Source organism: Dromaius novaehollandiae, chromosome 29 (genome assembly GCF_036370855.1).
Source record: "Dromaius novaehollandiae isolate bDroNov1 chromosome 29, bDroNov1.hap1, whole genome shotgun sequence".
Lineage (NCBI taxonomy): Eukaryota > Metazoa > Chordata > Aves > Casuariiformes > Dromaiidae > Dromaius > Dromaius novaehollandiae.
The window spans coordinates 1,084,070-1,102,497 of record NC_088126.1 but is presented as its reverse complement, the minus strand read 5'-3'; the positions used below and the strand labels follow the sequence as shown (position 1 = coordinate 1,102,497).

At 44.9% G+C, this 18,428-nt stretch overlaps 2 protein-coding genes across 2 annotated transcripts; one reads left to right on the top strand and one right to left on the bottom strand.

Moving 5' to 3' along the window:
• Positions 1-11,096: 11,096 nt before the first annotated feature.
• LOC112994537 (scale keratin-like) lies at positions 11,097-11,958 on the bottom strand. Its single transcript, XM_026118954.2, has one exon. The coding sequence runs from the start codon at positions 11,941-11,943 to the stop codon at positions 11,446-11,448; it is 498 nt and encodes a 165-aa protein (XP_025974739.2). The 5' UTR covers positions 11,944-11,958; the 3' UTR covers positions 11,097-11,445.
• A 2,790-nt stretch (positions 11,959-14,748) lies between these two features.
• On the top strand, positions 14,749-18,179 carry LOC112994533 (scale keratin). The gene has a single exon (XM_064499007.1). The coding sequence runs from the start codon at positions 17,313-17,315 to the stop codon at positions 17,808-17,810; it is 498 nt and encodes a 165-aa protein (XP_064355077.1). The 5' UTR covers positions 14,749-17,312; the 3' UTR covers positions 17,811-18,179.
• The last annotated feature ends 249 nt before the right edge of the window (positions 18,180-18,428 follow it).

Genomic DNA, 18,428 nt, shown 5'->3' with positions numbered 1-18,428 from the left:
GCCTTTAAGAATATGCCTTACTCTGAACTCATTAACTTGTAACAGTGACTGTGAAATCAAGTTAAGTCTAAAAACAAACTACAAAGCCAATATTAGTAACCTTTTTTGTTCTTTGCAATTATTTCTGAGCAAATATGAAGCCTGTTATGCATTACACTATATGCTTGCTTGTCATAGTTGGCTCTTTATTCCCAGCTTTTCTTTTTAAGGGCTTTAACAAGGCAGGGCAGAGATTAAGAGGAACTGCAAAGCAATTTTGAGTGACCAAGTGATTCTGATTAAAGCACTTGCAGGGACTCAACAAAATCATGCGCAGCTCCTGTTTCTGCCCTGGCTGGGACGACATTCACAGCAGTCCTAGCTCTGCTGGAAACCTTACTGTGCTGCATTCCCAGCCCAAATGGGGATATTCTGCTGAACAAGCTCTCCTTATGAGTTTTTCAGCAACGGAGCTCCTTCTTATTCCATCTTGCATGGCACCTGCAGGGAAGCCCTGATGCTGGTTGCAGTAGCTAAGTGACTTGGGAATATCAGTGTCACTCACAACTAGGCTTGCAGGAATTTTTTTCCTCTGCTGTTACCTCCCTACATGGCTCTGGGCAATGCATTCATGCCTCTGCCTCGGTTACCTCTTTCATAAAGCCGGAATAACAGTGACTTGCCTCATACAATTGTAATGATTAGAGGTGGCACAGAACCAGCAAAGGATATGTTATTACGTAAGTGCTAGCCAGTAATTCTATTCACTTCTGCAGATACTTATACAAAAAAAAAAAAAAAAAAAAGCGATCACAGGAAGTCATAATCAGGAAAGAGATGGTGGAAAAGAAGTGGTAAAAGAGATGAGGATAGCTCAAGTTGAAAGGCACAGTTTCTTTGGTAATAATGATTGCTTTATGCATCAAATCAGCTCCACAATTGGGAGCCAAAGGAAATGGAGACTGATCTCCAGGGAAGAGGGGCATGAGAAGACTAGAACAGGGACACAGCTGTGAAGTCATTGGCCTCCATCTATTCTTCTCCCTAGCTTCCACTTTCTCTTCCTTGCTCAGTCTCCACTGTTTTGGTATCTGAGCTTTCAATTTTGTGTTGTATTGATGATGTGTTTCAGGTTTATCTCCACTTCCAGAAGACGTCTTTCTACAGAGGGATGATCAGCTCCCGCTGCCTTGCGCCCTGTGAGGTGACCTGCCCTCGGCCCATTGCAAATGCCTGGAGCCAGCCGTGTGTCACGTCCTGCGGTGACTCAAGAGCTGTGATCTACCCACCACCGGTGGTCGTGACCTTCCCAGGACCCATTCTCAGCTCTTGCCCTCAGGAGAGTGTGGTGGGCAGCTCAGCACCATCAGGCGTAGGGAGCTTTCTGGGGTCCCAGGGTTCCTATGAATCTGGGAGCTTGTACAATTTTGGGAGGTCATATTCTTCCCTTGGGCCCAGTAGGTATGGTTTTGGGAGCTGCAGACCATGCTAAATGTGCGGTGAAGAATGAGCAAGGATCAGCTGCCTGGCAGAGGAAGATGCACCTCCACAGACTGTTACTAGCATGGCTTTCCAGGAGCAACAGCCCAGCATCTCTGAAAAACCATGCTTTTATGGAACTCTCAAGCTAATGATTTAACTTATTTTTACAGTTATTCTCTCCAGTGGCTCCTGATAATAATATCCATGAATTGGTTATATCAGTGATCTTTATTTGATTGAAAGTGGGACAAGACTGCATAAGTCTTCCCTTGCTATGAAAAAAAGAGTAGTGCATGTGGAATGCATGGTCATGGAGCAATTCTTTGGTTACAGAGAATAAGTTGCCCATGTCTCATTAAAGACTGTATTTTTCATTCTCATTAATGCATTTTACTTTTTACTTTCTCATTAAAGTGTTCAGCATCAAAATTCTGAGTTTTCCAGCCTCTTTCTGTCCACCACTTTTTTGTGCATAAGCCATTCTGGATGAGAATCAACAGTGTTTGTGTTTTCAGTTGCACTCAACACTTAAAGCTGGAAGATGACCAGGTCCTTTGAGCAGGAGGAAGCATAATGATTGGCTTCCGCAAGAAAGTAATTTTATGTGCAATAAACAAGTGCTGTAACTCCTACAACTAGGTTTGAAACTTCCTCCAGGACAGGTGTGGTTACTGCATGTGTTCTGGCTGCACAGTAGCAAAGTTAAACACATGAGTAACTTTGAAGCTCTTCCTTGTGCTTCACCAATTGCCCAAGGCTCCAACTTAACTCCATACCTTATACTGACTTCATAAAAGCCATTGTTTAAAAGTAGCTGGTAATCATCTGTGAGCAGAACTTTCCTTTGACTAGCTACCAGGGCTTTTTAACTGGAGAGTCCCCCTTCTCTGGAAATTCTTTAAATTCTCTGGACTTTCCCATTCATACCTCTAAACTCTTGGCAGTGCTGCTTGAAATAAATAAAGAATATTTCTCAGGTCTTCCTCTTTGCCCCCTCCTCTCAGCACCTCCTGTGCTTGCAGTGCTGTCCCAGACCCCAGGTATGAGGGGTCATGCACTGCTCTGCACCTCTGCTGTTCCCTGTGTGAGCCTGTGGTTCCTGGGAATACCTGCAGCACACCAGGATACCTCCCTGTGCTCCAGCAGGCTAAGTCCGGGAAAAGCCCCATTCTTATGCAGGAGAAATTCATCTGGACAGGAACTGATGTGTGGTAACAACTTCAAAGTGTTTGGAGGTGTGACCTGACTTGTAAAACCAGCTGAAATGAGATGAGGCTACAATGACTTCAGCAGACAACACCTTTTTCTTGTCAGGAGGCATCTGGAGACTTTGCTTTTATCATTCCCCTGTCTCCAGTCCTCTGCATGGTTATTCGTGCAGTTGCTGGGACGCTGTCACAGGGGAAGTATTCATTTGCACAGGTATGCAGACCACTGCCACAAAGCTCTGCAGACCAGTACAACTAGATGAGATATTTTCCAGACATATCTTTATGGTGTTTATCACTTTAAAAGATGCATGCAGGGGGTTTTTTTGGGTGTTTTTTTTTGGGGGGGGGGGGGGAGAGTGTTGTTTTCATGCTATCCAGAAAAGCAAAACAGCATCCATCCTCTTTGCATTTTTTGTCTTGCTGCACCTACGCACTGCACTTGCAGCAGTTGCCAGTTTGTCATGCTTTTGTACAGGGGTGCAGCCGGGGAGCTTTCCCTGCGAATGTTGTCAGCACACCGGGGTGAAGCTGCTCTGCCCACGTACTTGTTACGCTACTGCAACCACACACGTGGGAGCCAGAAGTTAAAGCCTGGACTATAAATAGAGCATGTTAGTATCTACTAATTGAATAACGGACTCTAATGACTTTGAAGGGAGCTTGAAGAGGCAGCACTCCACAGCCTCGTTATTTGGTAAATTGACCCTCAGAGATTGTCACTTGGATGGAAGAAACTGCAAAACTTGCATTCGCTGATTCTCGTGGGCCACTCTGAATCTGCATGTTGCAGTCATATACCAGAGGAAATACTGAGGAATGATTCTTTAACTGCCTTCTGTTATTCTCAGACTTCTCTTGACAAGTAGTAGTCCGTCACTTTCCAGAGGGTTGCTCAGCCAGGGCAGTAAGGCTGAACTTGGATTACAGACACCTGTGAGCAGACTCGCAGATAAACCCAACAGAAGATTAAGAGAGCTTATTTCACTGGCAGCCACAATGCAGATCACATGCAGATGCGAGGCGGGAGGAGTGCAGGTTGCTGCTGGGCTCCTGATGCTGCCTTAGCTGCTGCGGTGCTGGGACCGTGTTTGACTGCGAGGTCTCCTGCATTCCTCGGTCAGCTGTGGGAGACCGGGAAAGTCCAGGTGGTCAGCAGTAAGTGGCAGTGACTCTGGCTCCTGTTCCTCCCCTTGGCTCTGATAGCAATACTGCAGAAGCTGTGAATCATGTTAAACCCTGCAGAAAGGTCATCGAAGCACGTAACTATTTAGAACAGGAAGAAATCGTAAATGAAATTGGATCGCTGTCTGAGCTTGAACCGTAGAGGTCACTGCTCTCTCCTCTGTCTAGTCTAAAAATGTTATGAGCATGTGTTTATAGCCTAACACAGGGTAACGCTCTCAATAAAGGAGATGCAATCAGAAGTTGATTCATAAAGACATTGTAAACACAGCTTAAAGGATCTGTTCTCCCCACGCACTGAATTACAGTTCAAGACAGATATCTGTGGGAGTTAAGCCTCTCATGTTTGATTTTAATAAATGGTTTCACTAAATACTTACTCAGTAATAGAGCCTAATGTTTTTTCTGTGGTTCAGACTCGCACCGCTGGTAAATGGCCTGCAGGTGCAATGACTCAATATAACTGAACCAGAAATACGCTTGCTGGCTGCCAGCTTCCTCCCAGGATCTGATTCTGGAGGAATTAGCAAGTTGCCTATTTACAGTCAGCCTTTTGTCAGTTCTGCAACTGTAGGATCTGAATTCTAATACTTCAGATGTTTTAAATAAAATACTCTAGCAGTGAAACTTAAAGGATTTTTTTTTTCGTTCATATTCCCTATTTAGTCAGGAAACATCCTATAATAAGCCGTGTCTGTAATCTGTTATTATTTCCTGAAATGTCTCTCAATGGACTGTATGGGAAATTTCTTGTGTCCTCTATACTACTTGCCATGCGATGCAGTCTTTCAGCTAGTGTAAGCAGAAGTCCATGAATATGTGCCAGTTTGATTATCTCACTTTCAGAGATTTATCTTAAAAAAATATATAATAACAATATTTTCTGTTTTGAGCACCAGCATAAGTGACTCATGGCAGTCAGAGTACTGACCGAGATTACAGCCAAAGTTTGAATATTAACGTGGAAATTCACATTACTGAAATTCTCCCTGTCCCAATCTGTGCCAGAGTTCCTGACACCAGAATATTCCAGGAATATCCCACTGTGCGCTCCTTTCTCCCTCCTGTTTTCCTCCTCTAACTAGATGAGAAGAGCAAACCTGGAGCTAACAAGGGGAAGAGAAAACTGGAAATACAAACCTATCTTGTGTCAGTTGTTAGACGGGGATCTTGGAGAGATGAACTCAGTTCTGAGCTTTGCCAGGTGTTTCCTATGTAACCTGTGGCAGATGTTAACTAATGGTTTTATCAGAATAGAGAAAAAAAAATAAGTCCTTTAAACTCTGTATAAAAGATGCCTATCTGCCCAAAAAGGAAAGAGTGATGATGCTCACGCTTTGCTTGTCTTGTCTAGGTACTCTGGAAGCGCCTCAGGGCAGGGACTGGCTTTATTCTTTGTTTGCACAGCAGTGAACGTGCCTCACTGCAGCCTCATTACAACTAGAATCGACCACATTCCCAACACGCCAGATGCCCTGAGTCTCCGTTGTTCCTGTGATCCTTGTTGTACTACTGTTACTTAGAGGAAACGGGGGTTGTTGTTCCGCTCCCTTCCTCGGTGGGGGTGGGACGGCTAAAGACTGCAAGGAGCAAGAAAAGCATCAGCTACTTGGGAAGCCTGAGCAATGTAAATGGCATAAGATAAGTACCGTCTCAGTGATTTTATAAGTGCAAATTTAGACTTGGAGAGTCCTCTGCTGGGCATCCACTTCAGTCGTAAATACATGTTATGTTTAACCTTTGATATCTTCATAGGATTGAAAGCTTCCTACTCAGGAGTGTCATTAAGGAAACATTTATGACACACTGTAAAAGCACTCTGTGCACGCTATATGGTACCACCGGTCCGTTAGCAGCTTGGTCCCGTCTGTGGCCCATTATCACCCAGAACCGGTTGTGCATGAAGCGGGGGGGGGGGGGGGGGGGGGGGGGGGGGGGCAAGCAAGAGAAACCAGAAGGCCACTGTAAGAAGCAACAAAATTTAATGAGAAAGAAATGCCTCTATTTGCAAAGTTAGCTATCACAGAATAGGAAACATCTGTTTCCGGACAGTTTCAGAGACTGTTCAATAAACGTCCTGCTCAGAGACACTGCTTTTCTCTGATGGCTTTCTTCTGTCTGTCGTGCAATTATTGGTGGAGATAACTGTCAGTACCAATGGCTTTCACATTGCAGAGTCTGCTCCGTGACAGTTAAATAGGAAAGCTGGAACAGCTGACGGTAGGGAACAAAAAAATAGAAGCTGAAGGGAAAACGAAAAGGAGAAAGATCAGAAGTGCTCTGCTGCAGAGCTGCAGGAAGGCAGCACTCCTCCTCTTCACCGCTCCGAATCAGCATCTTTACTCCCGGTCATCCCGTGCTCTTCCGCAGGTTTCTGCTGCCGTTAGCACGGCCCGCAGCTTCCGCGGAGCCGGCCGTACCGGCGGGAGGTGGACGGGACGCAGCACCCGCCGCCGAGCACCGAGAGCGCTGAAGCCCCGGATCCGCAGCCGAGAGCAGCGCCGGTGCCGTACGGGAAGGGGGACAGGCTCCCCGAGGTGACGCATCCCCCCGAAGCGAAGGAGCCGCCAAAGGCGGGTGCCCCGGAGGAGCCCACGACGGACTGCTGCGGGCAGGAGCTGAGGATGGGGCCGGGGAAGGTGACCACCACGGGGGGCGGCTGGATGAGGGCCGCCGAGTCGGGGCACTGCCGGGCGCACAGCTCGTTGCGGCTGGCGGCGATGGGCCGCGGGCAGGCGCCGCCGCTTTGGGGGACGCACAGCTCGTAGCAGGACACTTCTTCCCCGCAGAGGCGATCCTGAAACAGCCAAGTAAGCACGAGCTCTACTGGAGGTCAGACGTCTGGTGCCGTGCTGTCGGGAACGTGCAAACCGATAGCCAGGTGAATAGGCAAAATCGTTGACGCTGTTTGCAGACTTTCCTGTCATTCACCACTGCCCTGATCTTCTGCATCCCTTAATCCCCGTACTTGTCCCACCTGCCAAACCTTTGGAAAGTGCTGCCTCTTTTCTTCTTATTCCCTCCCAGAGAAACACGGTGTGTCAGCAGGACATTTTGTACTAAAATACGAGCACACCCCCTTGCTGAGCACAGCCTGAAATCCAGCAGCTGCGGAAGCCGTGTCATAAGTCAGTATACCCTATAAAATAATTCTGTCCAAATATTTCCTAGCACAACAATATAATTTCATACAGAGTACGGAGTAGATGGGGAAAACATAAGGAGCTGTCTTTCTGTACCAGATAATAATTCAGCTTGCAAGCTATTATTTCAGCTAAAGCTTTGGTCACTAAAGCTTGTGGCTCAGCCGTGCTTCCAGTAAAAATCAGGAAATATTATTTTGTTCAGAAAGCAGCCCTACAATGCAGGGAATCAAAGCACTGAAGTTGGTGTATTCAAACAGCTAATCCGGATCTCAGTTAACAAATCTATATGTGAGAAACGTATTGGATCAGACCACCCTCCTACATCCCCTGTTGCGACTGTGGAAAATAAGAAGCATTTAAATAAATCCCTTCCAAATGTTAGTTTTTACCTATCCATAAAAAATAAATTACAGCTAGAATTACTTTGCAATAAAATTGCCATGCAGGTAATCGATTTCTTCAGCTGGGTCATTAAACACAGCTTAGGATATAGCCACGTCTCTGTGACCTAGTCACTCACTGAAACGGTACAGGACAATTCTGCACTTTAAAGCTTATGTCTCCCTACATTCTCAAGGCTGCTGGCTGAACAAGCATGCCCAAATTTGAATTACAGTGGAATAAATGCCTCAAACCCTGTTTTTTACTCCTGGAGCCTGCCAATAACAAAGCTTATAAGCATACTTTAAAAAAAAAGAGAAAAAAGGGAGAGAAAAAGAAAGAAGAGAATCACAAAAGATTCTTGAAATCTCAGCATAATGGTAGCGAACAAAACTCTAAGCTGAAAATTACAGTGCAAAGGCATTTTGCTACTGAGAAAGAGATGAAATAGGATCAGACTTACCTGATGAAAAGGCGAATATGCAGGAGAAGGAGATGAACAGATTTGCGCAGCAGCACCTTTTATACCGCGCTTCAGACGGCCTGGGGGGCTGAGGCACACAGCACACATGAAGTCATAGTCACCGACCAGCCCGAATTCGTAGTACTTTTAACTTCTCCAAGTGATGAAACTGTTTTGGCTTGCTGTTTGCAAAATCACCCTAAACCTCTAAATAGCCTGATATGCACATTCCAGCTCCCGGGTTTCTTTCATCTGGGAGCCTAATTGACCAGCTTTGCTGCTAGCATCATTCCACCCTCCTCTCTGGCACTGCAGGAGGAATTAAAATGGTTTTATGTATTTAGCACTTCCTTCATTAACGTCCCGTAATGATTTTAATCAGAGCTATAACCTGCTGTCGTACACATTTGTATTTAAGATACAGCCCTTCAGAGCTAGGCTATAATCTAATCTACTTACGCAGCTTGCAATTAAATTTTCAGTGAGGTAGAAGACATCCTCTGATCCTGTTCCCACCCACAGCCAGAAAATGAGAGAGTGATCCCGTACCAATAGGAACCCACGGACGCTGGCGAATGGTCTTTGGCTCAGGTTTTTTTTAACTTGCTCTTGCTGTTTGGGGAGACCAGTAGAAGATGTATTATTTTAGTAACTGAAATGGTGTTTAAACAGAAAATTATATTTTACTCTGAAGGGATATGACACCATTATTCCAGGTTTAGGGGCGCTTTGAGGCAGCAAAGCTTATTTTTGCATCCAAGTTCCTTAACTCTGATGTTGTTTGAATTCACTCCTCTGAGTTGACCCGTGCCCTACAGTGTTACTGGCAAAATGTTCTGCAACATCTGATCTGTCCTCATATTTCCAAAGCTTCTCCTAGAATATTCCAAGTCCAGCCGTGAGCTCTCCGCTTTTCTTCTGTGTTACAAACACGTGTGGCTCCCTTAAGAAATACATCTAATGAGTTGCCTGTAATCTGGCTAAGAAACTGTTTATCTTTGTCATGACCAACGAATTTACCTCTAAGATATACGGGAACAGAAGGATTGGATAGTCTGGGAAGCAAGGTGCAGGCGGGCCACGGTGATTTAAGAAAGTACTTTGTAATGAGCCTTTTGATTTTTCCACTGAAACGGTGCAGGATGGTCCTGTTCAAATGTGAATTCCAACCTGATAGAAAGATCACTGATCTCACAAGAAAAACTCTATGTTTTTGTATCAATTATACTTTATTTGGCATGGGTGAAGACAGATGGAAAGAAAACCTGCATATGACAGCAGATAGCAATTATGATTAACATCAGAGCCTCCATCCTTATGTCAGCTCAATGAAATGAGTAAAGAAATGAAGCCAACATAATTCCTCCTGTCATTCTAATGCAGTTAATGGAACATTACCAGGAATGAACATTGCCAATTAAGCGTTAAGATGAAAGAAATGTTTGTTTTGTCATTTGCATTTCATGCAGTGTGAGAATTTGAATCAAATAAGAAACATAAATATTGAGCAAAACCATTTCGTCATTCTGAGGTGAACCATGCACAGTAAATCTGGGTTGCTGTTAATGTGGGTCTCAGGTCCTTCAAGCAGTTTGAGGAACTGTATAAAAAAAACTCTTTTCCAAATCCTGTTTATTTACTTCTCTTGCCTTTTTCTTCTTGGACCCACTCATTTTCTAGGTATCAAACTGCTCTTTTTTTGTAAGTTTAAATTAATCCTTTTTTACGGCTTATGAGGAGGAGATGTAATATGCAGGTTTTTAGGGCTAAGCTGGTATTTTCCACAGTGTATTGCGTAGGAGCTGTCAGCTCTCCACTGGGTCAAATCTCAGGGATGTAACCTGCTGAACAGCTTCAAAAACCCAGGACTACAGTGCTCCAAACTGTACTGTGCTCTCGAAAGGCAAAGGCCTCAATCACAGCCATGTTTAAAAGCAGAGAGTTAATTTCTCGTTAGTTTCTGATAGTTAATTACTTGATCCAGCTGCTGTTCCTAATTAATTTATGTGGAAGAAAGCCAAAACTTCAAAGAGATGTAAGTAAAGCTTCCTTACTACAGGCAGAAAGGGCCTCCCGGGCGTTAGGAGCCGGGTACGCCTTCGGGCAGCTATTCCGTAACGGATAGCATCCGGACTTTTGCACATAACGTCAGAGCAGGTGGAGCTGGCTTTATCAGAGACAAGATAAGAGCAGCCGTTTGTCTGATGAGGCATGTGACCTTCTATAGCCCTATGTTTCCACTAAGCAATGATTAACCATGACTTAAAAATTGTTTTTCCTACAGGGCTCACACAAATTTGAGGAATTACACTGCTCCGAGCTGGTGCTAGCTGGGCAGTTGCAATTGGGGGGTGGATCTGGGAGGAACTGGTGTTGCGACGGATTCGTACAGCCGCACATTTCCCATTACCATGGGATCTAGGCTTTTTCTCCTGTTCCAGGGGAACTTGCGCTGTGTTAATTCACGGTTCCCATCACGTTTCAGATCAACCTTCACTGCAGAGAGATGCCTTGCTGTGATGTTTGCCCACAAGCGCATCCAGCACAGCTGCCCATGGCCGCGAGGAGCCAGTGCCTTGGCTTCAGGACGGTGACGCAGCCCGCAGCCATTGCCACCACCGTTGCCGTCACCTTTCCGGGCTGGCTGTTTAGTTCCTTCCTTCAGGACGGCGCAGCGGGATCTTTGCCAGTGCCCATACGTCAGGGCTCCTTTCGTCCCGGGAGCTTTGGCTAGTCTCTACCACAACAGACTTTCACACGGATTTTCAGCCCCAGGCAGCGAGTGGTGCCCGGACCCAGGCCGGTCGGCGCACCTCCATCTCAGCGCTAGAGAAACACAAATTCTGAAATTCATTAAATATCAGCTGCCAATCTTCCATGAAGAAGTGTGGTGGCGAGAGTCCTCGTTCGGCGCGGGACTGCACGTCTGCAGCCGCATACACAAGGGCCGAGCTTTCTGCGTGTGACTACGCGATTCAAGGTGTTATCTCACAGGCTCAGAAGTTTTCAGGAGTGGGGAATCTAGTGAGATGTTTCTGGAGCAGGCTGCTGTCCTATGGCCGGTGTCGTGGCCGTATAGTTCCAGTTCAGGGATGAAAGAGGCCTAAGCAAGGCCTCACCACGGAGGCTTTCGCCACATAAGGAGGGTTCGCACAATGTTGTTGCAGCTAAATGTGTAATAGGCAATTTTACGCAGAGAAGCTGGCAAACTCTGAATGGATGGGAACAGAAAACCACAAAGGTTTTTTTTTTTTAGTGATGCAACAAAAGTTTAATGACAATGAAAAGGAACAAAAATATTTTGCAGTATCAAGAAGGTATATTCAAGATGTCAGAGTCAACTACATTTTCAAAGGTACTAAGTTACATGTTTTACTGCATTCAGTAACAAACATGATAAAGTAGAAGAAGGCAAGGAGTTGAACCTGGGAAGGTATCAGAGCCGAACTCAAAGGAAAAAAGGAGAGACATGGAGCATGGAGAGAGGTGCTGCCCTGAGCAGGATTCGTGAGTGCTTACACAAAGCTGTCGCTCATCTGCTCAAGGGCAAATCTGCAGTTTTTTTCACCCGTATGTTATTCAGTGGATTTTCCTGTTGTGTTTAGCACGGCCCGCAGCTTCCCCGGAGGTACCTGCTGTACCGGTAGGAGTAAGGGCTGCAGTATCCAGCCCCGTAGGATCTTCCATAGCCGTACAGACCCCTGTAACCCAGGGAGCTCCCACAGCCATAGAGGCCCCCATAGCCCAGGGAGCCCCCATAGCCGTACAGACCCCCATAGCCGTACAGACCCCCATAGCCGTACAGACCCCCATAGCCCAGGGAGGAGCCCCCATAGCCATACAAGCCCCCATAGCCCAGGGAGGAGCCCCCATAGCCCAGGGAGCCTGCAAGGACTGGAGCTCCGGAGGAGCCCACAGCTGAATCCTGGGGGAAGGAGCTGAGGATGGGGCCGGGGAGGGTGACGACCACGGGGGGCGGCTGGATCACGGTCGTGGAGTCAGGGCACTGCCGGACACACGGCTCGTTGCAGCTGTCAGCGACGGGCTGGGGACGGGCGATGCCGCAGCTGGTGGTGGGGCACAGGTCGTAGCAAGACATCTTGCAGGGATGGAGGTAAGTCTGCAACACACACTGATGCGTAAGTAAAAGGCACACGTTCTACTGGAAAAAGAGTTTAAAAATTGCACAGGCAGACTAGAATAATGGCTTTATCTTTCAGTTCTTTATTTTCCTTCCTCCTGTTTAGTTTTATTTGTGTGACACCTTTCCCTCTTCTAAAAATCAGCATTGCTGAGATTGCATGCTGTCCTTTCATCATGTTTATGGTCTCATTCCTAGTTTCTTATGCTTGGTTTCCTGTAAGAAGTAGCTCTTTGTTCTACTCCACTATCAGACACTGTAAAAATATTATCTACCACTTACTTAACAAATTACCTTCCACTGTACTTTGCAGCCCCTCTTACAGTCTCTGTGTCAAAAAAGGTGTTTTTAACTCTGATTCATGCTAGCAAAAAGAAAGACGACTAACCTGATAACCAGCAGAGCTCTTGTGTTGAATTAATGGCTAGCTGGATGAACAACTCTGGCATACTGACTTGTAACATGCTTCCAGAAGCAACAACTAAAATCATGTTGCCAGTATGCTGAGCCTGCCATAAACATGGATTAAATGAGGCATTCCCTGCCCTGAAGTGCTTGCAAAGTAGCTTGAGAATCACAGGGTGGGTGAAAAGACTATTTGCCTGATTTTCCAGACGGGAAACTGGTGCATTTAGACAATTAGGGCTAGGTGTCTGCTGCAAATAAGTATGCTGGGATCTGAGCTCTTCTGAAAGATTGTTGCTGTAGGATCTGATCCCACCTCAAAGAAAACCCATGGCAGAATTAAGACTCAGTACCTCTCACACACCTTTTTTTTTTTTTTTTTTTTTTTTTTTTTACTAGAGCCACCGATATATTAGGTTAGAAGAGCCTTCTGGGAGCCATCTAGTCCAGCGCTCTGCTCGGAGCAAGACAGCATGAAAGTTAGGTTAGTTTTCCCTAGTTCCTCCTCTACATGCCAATACTTCCGTAGACCATACTTTTATGTGACTCCTGGGTAGCCTGTCCCCTCAACAAACACATACATATACGTAAACACACAATATCAAAAATCTGTATGAAAAATCCTTTAAAAACTCCTAGTGACTTGAAAAAGCTGTCTACTGATGTATTCAAAGTTGCCTAATTGATTTGATAGCTCATGTTTGTATTAACAGGAAATGACCATTTTTGAAAATCCTGATTTTATCCTTCGAAACCTGAATATCTTGATGTCCAACACCAAATAAGAAAAACAAATATACAGAGGAATAATCCAACATTATTAAGACTCTTAGAATACTTATGGTTGATTCCAACCCTAATTAAACTTGCAGAAGAGAGATACTTGGATTTTAGGAAAGAGAGTACATAGAATGACACTTACCCTTTTCAGCAAGGAGAATAAGGCAAGCAAGGTGGAATGAAGAGCCCTGAGTGGCGAGAGCTTTTATACTGTTCCCCAGATCATGGGGATCACCCAAGCTACAATTTGTGCATGTGCATAATTGGGGCAAACCCAAAACTAATAGGACACGTAGGTCCTCAAACTTTTGCTGACTATTTGTTTATTTGTTGGTTCAAATTCACGTGAAACATGTTAGGCACATTTCATCAGAGAGGCCTCTTTCATCTCAAATTGTTACGTGTCATATTCATTTCTGTTATCATTCCATTCACTTCCTTGGCGGTACAGCAGGAATTATGCTACCTCTTTTCCTTAGCTTCTCCATTATTAAGGCAATACGAGGTGGCTCACTGGGTGGCACATCGGAATTGCTACCACTTGATGTGCACAGATCTTTCCATTACATCAAGGCTGTCAGATACCTGCTGATGAAATGGAGTTCATCGGAGCAACTTTTGGGGTCATCGTTAGGAATCTTCATCATTTCCACTCTCAGCTACTTAATGTGAGACTAATAGGACACCTGAAGGAAACCAGCAAAAACTTCTTGTGGTCTTTAAAGGGTTTTCTGAGGTCTTTAAAGGGTTTTCTATTGTTTGGCTTCGCTCCTGAGCACAACACTGGCCATTGTCTAATTAACAAGGCACTTGCCAAAGCAGCTCTTTCCTTCTTGGTCATGGACTGAGCCCCAGATTATTCTCCTTCTCCTTTTCTCGATCACAAGTAAATCCCTCGGATCATGATTCTAGGACCATGGCAGAAGACCAGTGGGACTTCAAGCAGAGAGCAGAGACGAAGCCTCCTTTTAAGTTTTGCACGTTTTTCTAACAGATGTCTCTCAGTGTATTTCAATCCAGGTTGCCGTCTATAGACAAAATTATACTTACCCTTTCTGTTCTTAAGATTATAAAACACTTCATTTGCTAAGCATGGGTCACCCACATCATCCAGTCTTCTGTCTCTTGACATAAAGTCTTCAGGAATCCATCAGTACTCTTTAGACCAGGCAATACTGAAGGCAATGGAGAAGGGAACATAGAAATGGAAGCCCAATGGTGGCAACTTGCTAAAGCTATCTGGAGACACGCCACGATAGAGACAGAGCAATCGTTTACCTGCATAAAGGCTGATTACTGGTAGAATTCTGAGAAAATAATCAAATCCTTCGTTTCTGTGAACTGATGTTGTGCAACTGAAAATGACAAAGCTACATTGATTATACAGCTTAGGAAATGCTACTTTTTTTTAAAGTTTATATTTCATTTTATACTTCTATATACTGAGGATGTGCAAATGTCTGGGATTCAGTCATGAAGGACACAAATGACCTTGACTTACATATTTTAATGTGATGCCATTTCGTAATTGCTAGGCACTGAAATGGTACATTCATTTAGTCTAATTGTAAGAGTGCATTCCCAAATCATTAGTGGATAGTTTGTGGCATTTGAAAACACTTGTTCCCTAGAAGCTTGGAAATATTATTGCCCAGGAAAAGCTCTAACCACCTCAAAGGCCAAAAGCCCATCTCATAATTTAGAGATAATTTATGGCATGGAGTCTGCAGTGTTAAAATAATACATTGGTAAACAAGGGAGGAAGCAACCTTTGTTTCGCGTGATAAGTTCCAAGTTCATAATTGTTCCCTATTTGCAGAAACTGCCAGCTCAGTCCAATTTTGACTTGTGGCATGCAGCAACAACAGTGTATTACAGAAGGTCATGAGTTCCTCAGAGTCAAAGTCAATAATTCAAAGCACTTCCGTCAAATTTCTCTTTTCGCACCCTAGGATCCATTTATACTGAAAAAGCTCCAGTTTCCTCAGGACTATTAACTATTCTTAAGTACCATTTATGCACTAACAGCATCAGACAAGCAATACCCCAAAAAATCCGTTTGGCTCATCACTATAGATCAACACAATAATCCCATTGTAGCTTTATTTAACTTAGAATCTCATTTCATGTCCATCTCTGAAAAAGAAAAACAAAAAAAAAAAACAGGAAAATAAAGGCTTCTTCTCTGTCTCCTATGTGAAAATTGCACAGACTTTTTCCCATGCATTTCTGATAGAGAATACAACTGTCTGAGTGACTGCTGGAAGCAGAAACTAATTCAGTTAATGTCTGTATGAAAAAGAGCTTCGAACACTCCAAAACTAAGGACTGAACTGTCTTTCTGCTCAAAGCTAAATTTCAGTTTCCATACAACTCCTATCTAGAAAGCTAGCTGCAGCAAGCCTCACAGGTGCCTGGAATTGCTGCTGCTCTTTGGAACTGGATCATCCCCATTGCGGCCAGCGTGAAATACCCTTGAAAGATGTCACCAGCTCCTGAGGGTGCCATGTCCCCTACCTGTGGGTGGGGAAGGTAAGCATGCAGAAACCATCTCCAACCTTCCCGCATATTGCATTGACAGTCTCTAAGTTCTGTCCTGGGAGATTGTAATGTGAATTATATGTACTTAAACAAGAATCTTCTCCATGACAGCAGTTTGTGATTCCGATAAACGCATGAGACGCTCTCCAGACATTACATTAATATGAGTGGAGCTGGATTAATCTCTGTCCTAATTCCAAGGAAGTGACTGGAATGGTGCCAGGTATTAATTTTCCCCAACAAGACACAAGATGAAAGAATTCTCTGTAATCTAATGTAATGTTTAGGTCCTATTACAGAAGAATTTGAAAGGACTCATAAACTCTAACAATGAGCAAAGCAATTTCATCATCTCTGCAGTTTACATGTGCTTGAAATTTGGGCGGGCAACCAATTCTGACCTTGCACCTCCAGGTGCTCTGATAAACTATAAAAGCTCTCCTCTCTCACAGCTCTTCCACACGCTTCCCTTGACTTCTTTGTGACTTGGGTAAGTCTGATTCTTCTCTGTATCTAACGACCTATCTTTTTACTGCAGCTTTCAACGTCAGCTGATGTCCACCATCCGTATTGTAGAGCGTTTCTGGGCTGCACTGGGACAAAGATCCCAAAGGTGGCTCTGGGTGGGCAGGTACACCTGTTTCGTTCATGGGACACTATAGAGGTACTAGTTTGGCATCAGAAACCCTGGGACATGCACAGGACCACCCTAACTGGAATGCATTTAACCTATTCCAAAGGTTTGCACACTGTGCGGTTCAACCTGTGGTAAGGGTGTCACCATTGCAGCTGACCATCCAACTCGAGATGAGCAAGCTATGCATCTATGAGAGTTCTCTGTGTTTTCTTGGTATAGGAAATGCTCTTTACTTTATGTTCTTGATTCCATGTTCTTTCTCAGAACAATGCTGGAGACTTGCAAGACATAGTGGGTAGAGAAGAGAACTTAAAATATCATCTATTAAAGACAATTATTCAAGTATAAACATCCTTGGAGAAAATAGCTAAATTTAGAGGAGAGGAACTAGACAGAATTCTTGGATTTACTGAAGAGATCTTGTTTGTCCTGGGACTAGTCATTTGGAAAGAGATTTTTGAAAGATATTAGAGCCTGGAACACTGACTTAAATTGAAAATTTTCCAGGTTGTCTCAGTAGAATGGCTGCCTAGCTGGGAACCGGGATAACAACTCTACCATCTGACCTTTTATTGTCTTGTCAAATTGCTTTGTGAGCAATCCAGACAGGGAACATCTCATAATCCATGTACCTACAACTCTCAGCAAAACTGGGATGAGTGGGAAGGAGAAGCTACTGTAATTAAAATATATATAACAAATTACATCTCATCTAGACCCACTGAACTCAAATCCAAGTTTCCCTACTGAATCGCCAAATGACTTTGGATATTTTTTAAAAAAGGGGATTATGAAGTAACAAGAGACCAAGTTTGCAAACTGGGAAATCCATCTATTTACCCAAAGTCCTATACTCTACTATTAGCTTAAAGCAAAATGTTATGATTTTTTTCTCTTCAGGTCTTTCCTTTCTGTTTATTCTACCCATTAGTGTGCCTTGCAGACTGACCTCCATCCCCGCAAGATGTCTTGCTACGACCTGTGCCCCACCACCAGCTGCGGCATCGCCCGTCCCCAGCCCGTCGCTGACAGCTGCAACGAGCCGTGTGTCCGGCAGTGCCCTGACTCCACGACCGTGATCCAGCCGCCCCCCGTGGTCGTCACCCTCCCCGGCCCCATCCTCAGCTCCTTCCCCCAGGATTCAGCTGTGGGCTCCTCCGGAGCTCCAGTCCTTGCAGGCTCCCTGGGCTATGGGGGCTCCTCCCTGGGCTATGGGGGCTTGTATGGCTATGGGGGCTCCTCCCTGGGCTATGGGGGTCTGTACGGCTATGGGGGTCTGTACGGCTATGGGGGTCTGTATGGCTATGGGGGCTCCCTGGGCTATGGGGGCCTCTATGGCTGTGGGAGCTCCCTGGGTTACAGGGGTCTGTACGGCTATGGAAGATCCTACGGGGCTGGATACTGCAGCCCTTACGCCTACCGGTACAGCAGGTACCTCCGGGGAAGCTGCGGGCCGTGCTAAACCCTGCACAAATAGCTCCTGAGCGAGGAATAGCCGGCAAATGAGAGATACAATCCTCATCCACAGCAGAGTTCCCCAAGAAGTACTGCAAAGTACTGATCGCGACAGTCCTACTGCTGTGGAGCTGGAAGTGCACAGCATATCTTTAATTTCTTTGCCCTCCACTTACAGACTTTTTGCTTTTTCCACCTGTGTGTGTAACCGATGGGGTAAAGCATGTAACTTAAATTCTTGCAAAATGGCTCTTCAGTGTCCAAGAGGAGGAGAGTTATGAAATGAAGTATCATCACTCTGCTGCTTATTCTTACTACTTTGCAATGCTTTTCCTGCAAATGTTTAATTCTCATTAAAACGATTCTGCTTTGCATCAAAGAATTAGAATTTTGGTTTTCATTTCTCCTGTTATGGATAAAAACTCTGTAAGCACTTAGGAAAGGGGGGCTGAAGGAAAAACTCAAGTCCTTACATAGGATGAGGCTGAGACTTCAAATCACAGCTGAAATGGCCCAGCCATCGAGGAGGTCAATCCACCTTTGCTGTGCTCAGTTTATTACTGGCATTTGCAAGCAGGAATCTTCCCTCCCCAGCCGGGCTCTGGGGTCACTGTAATAACACAGT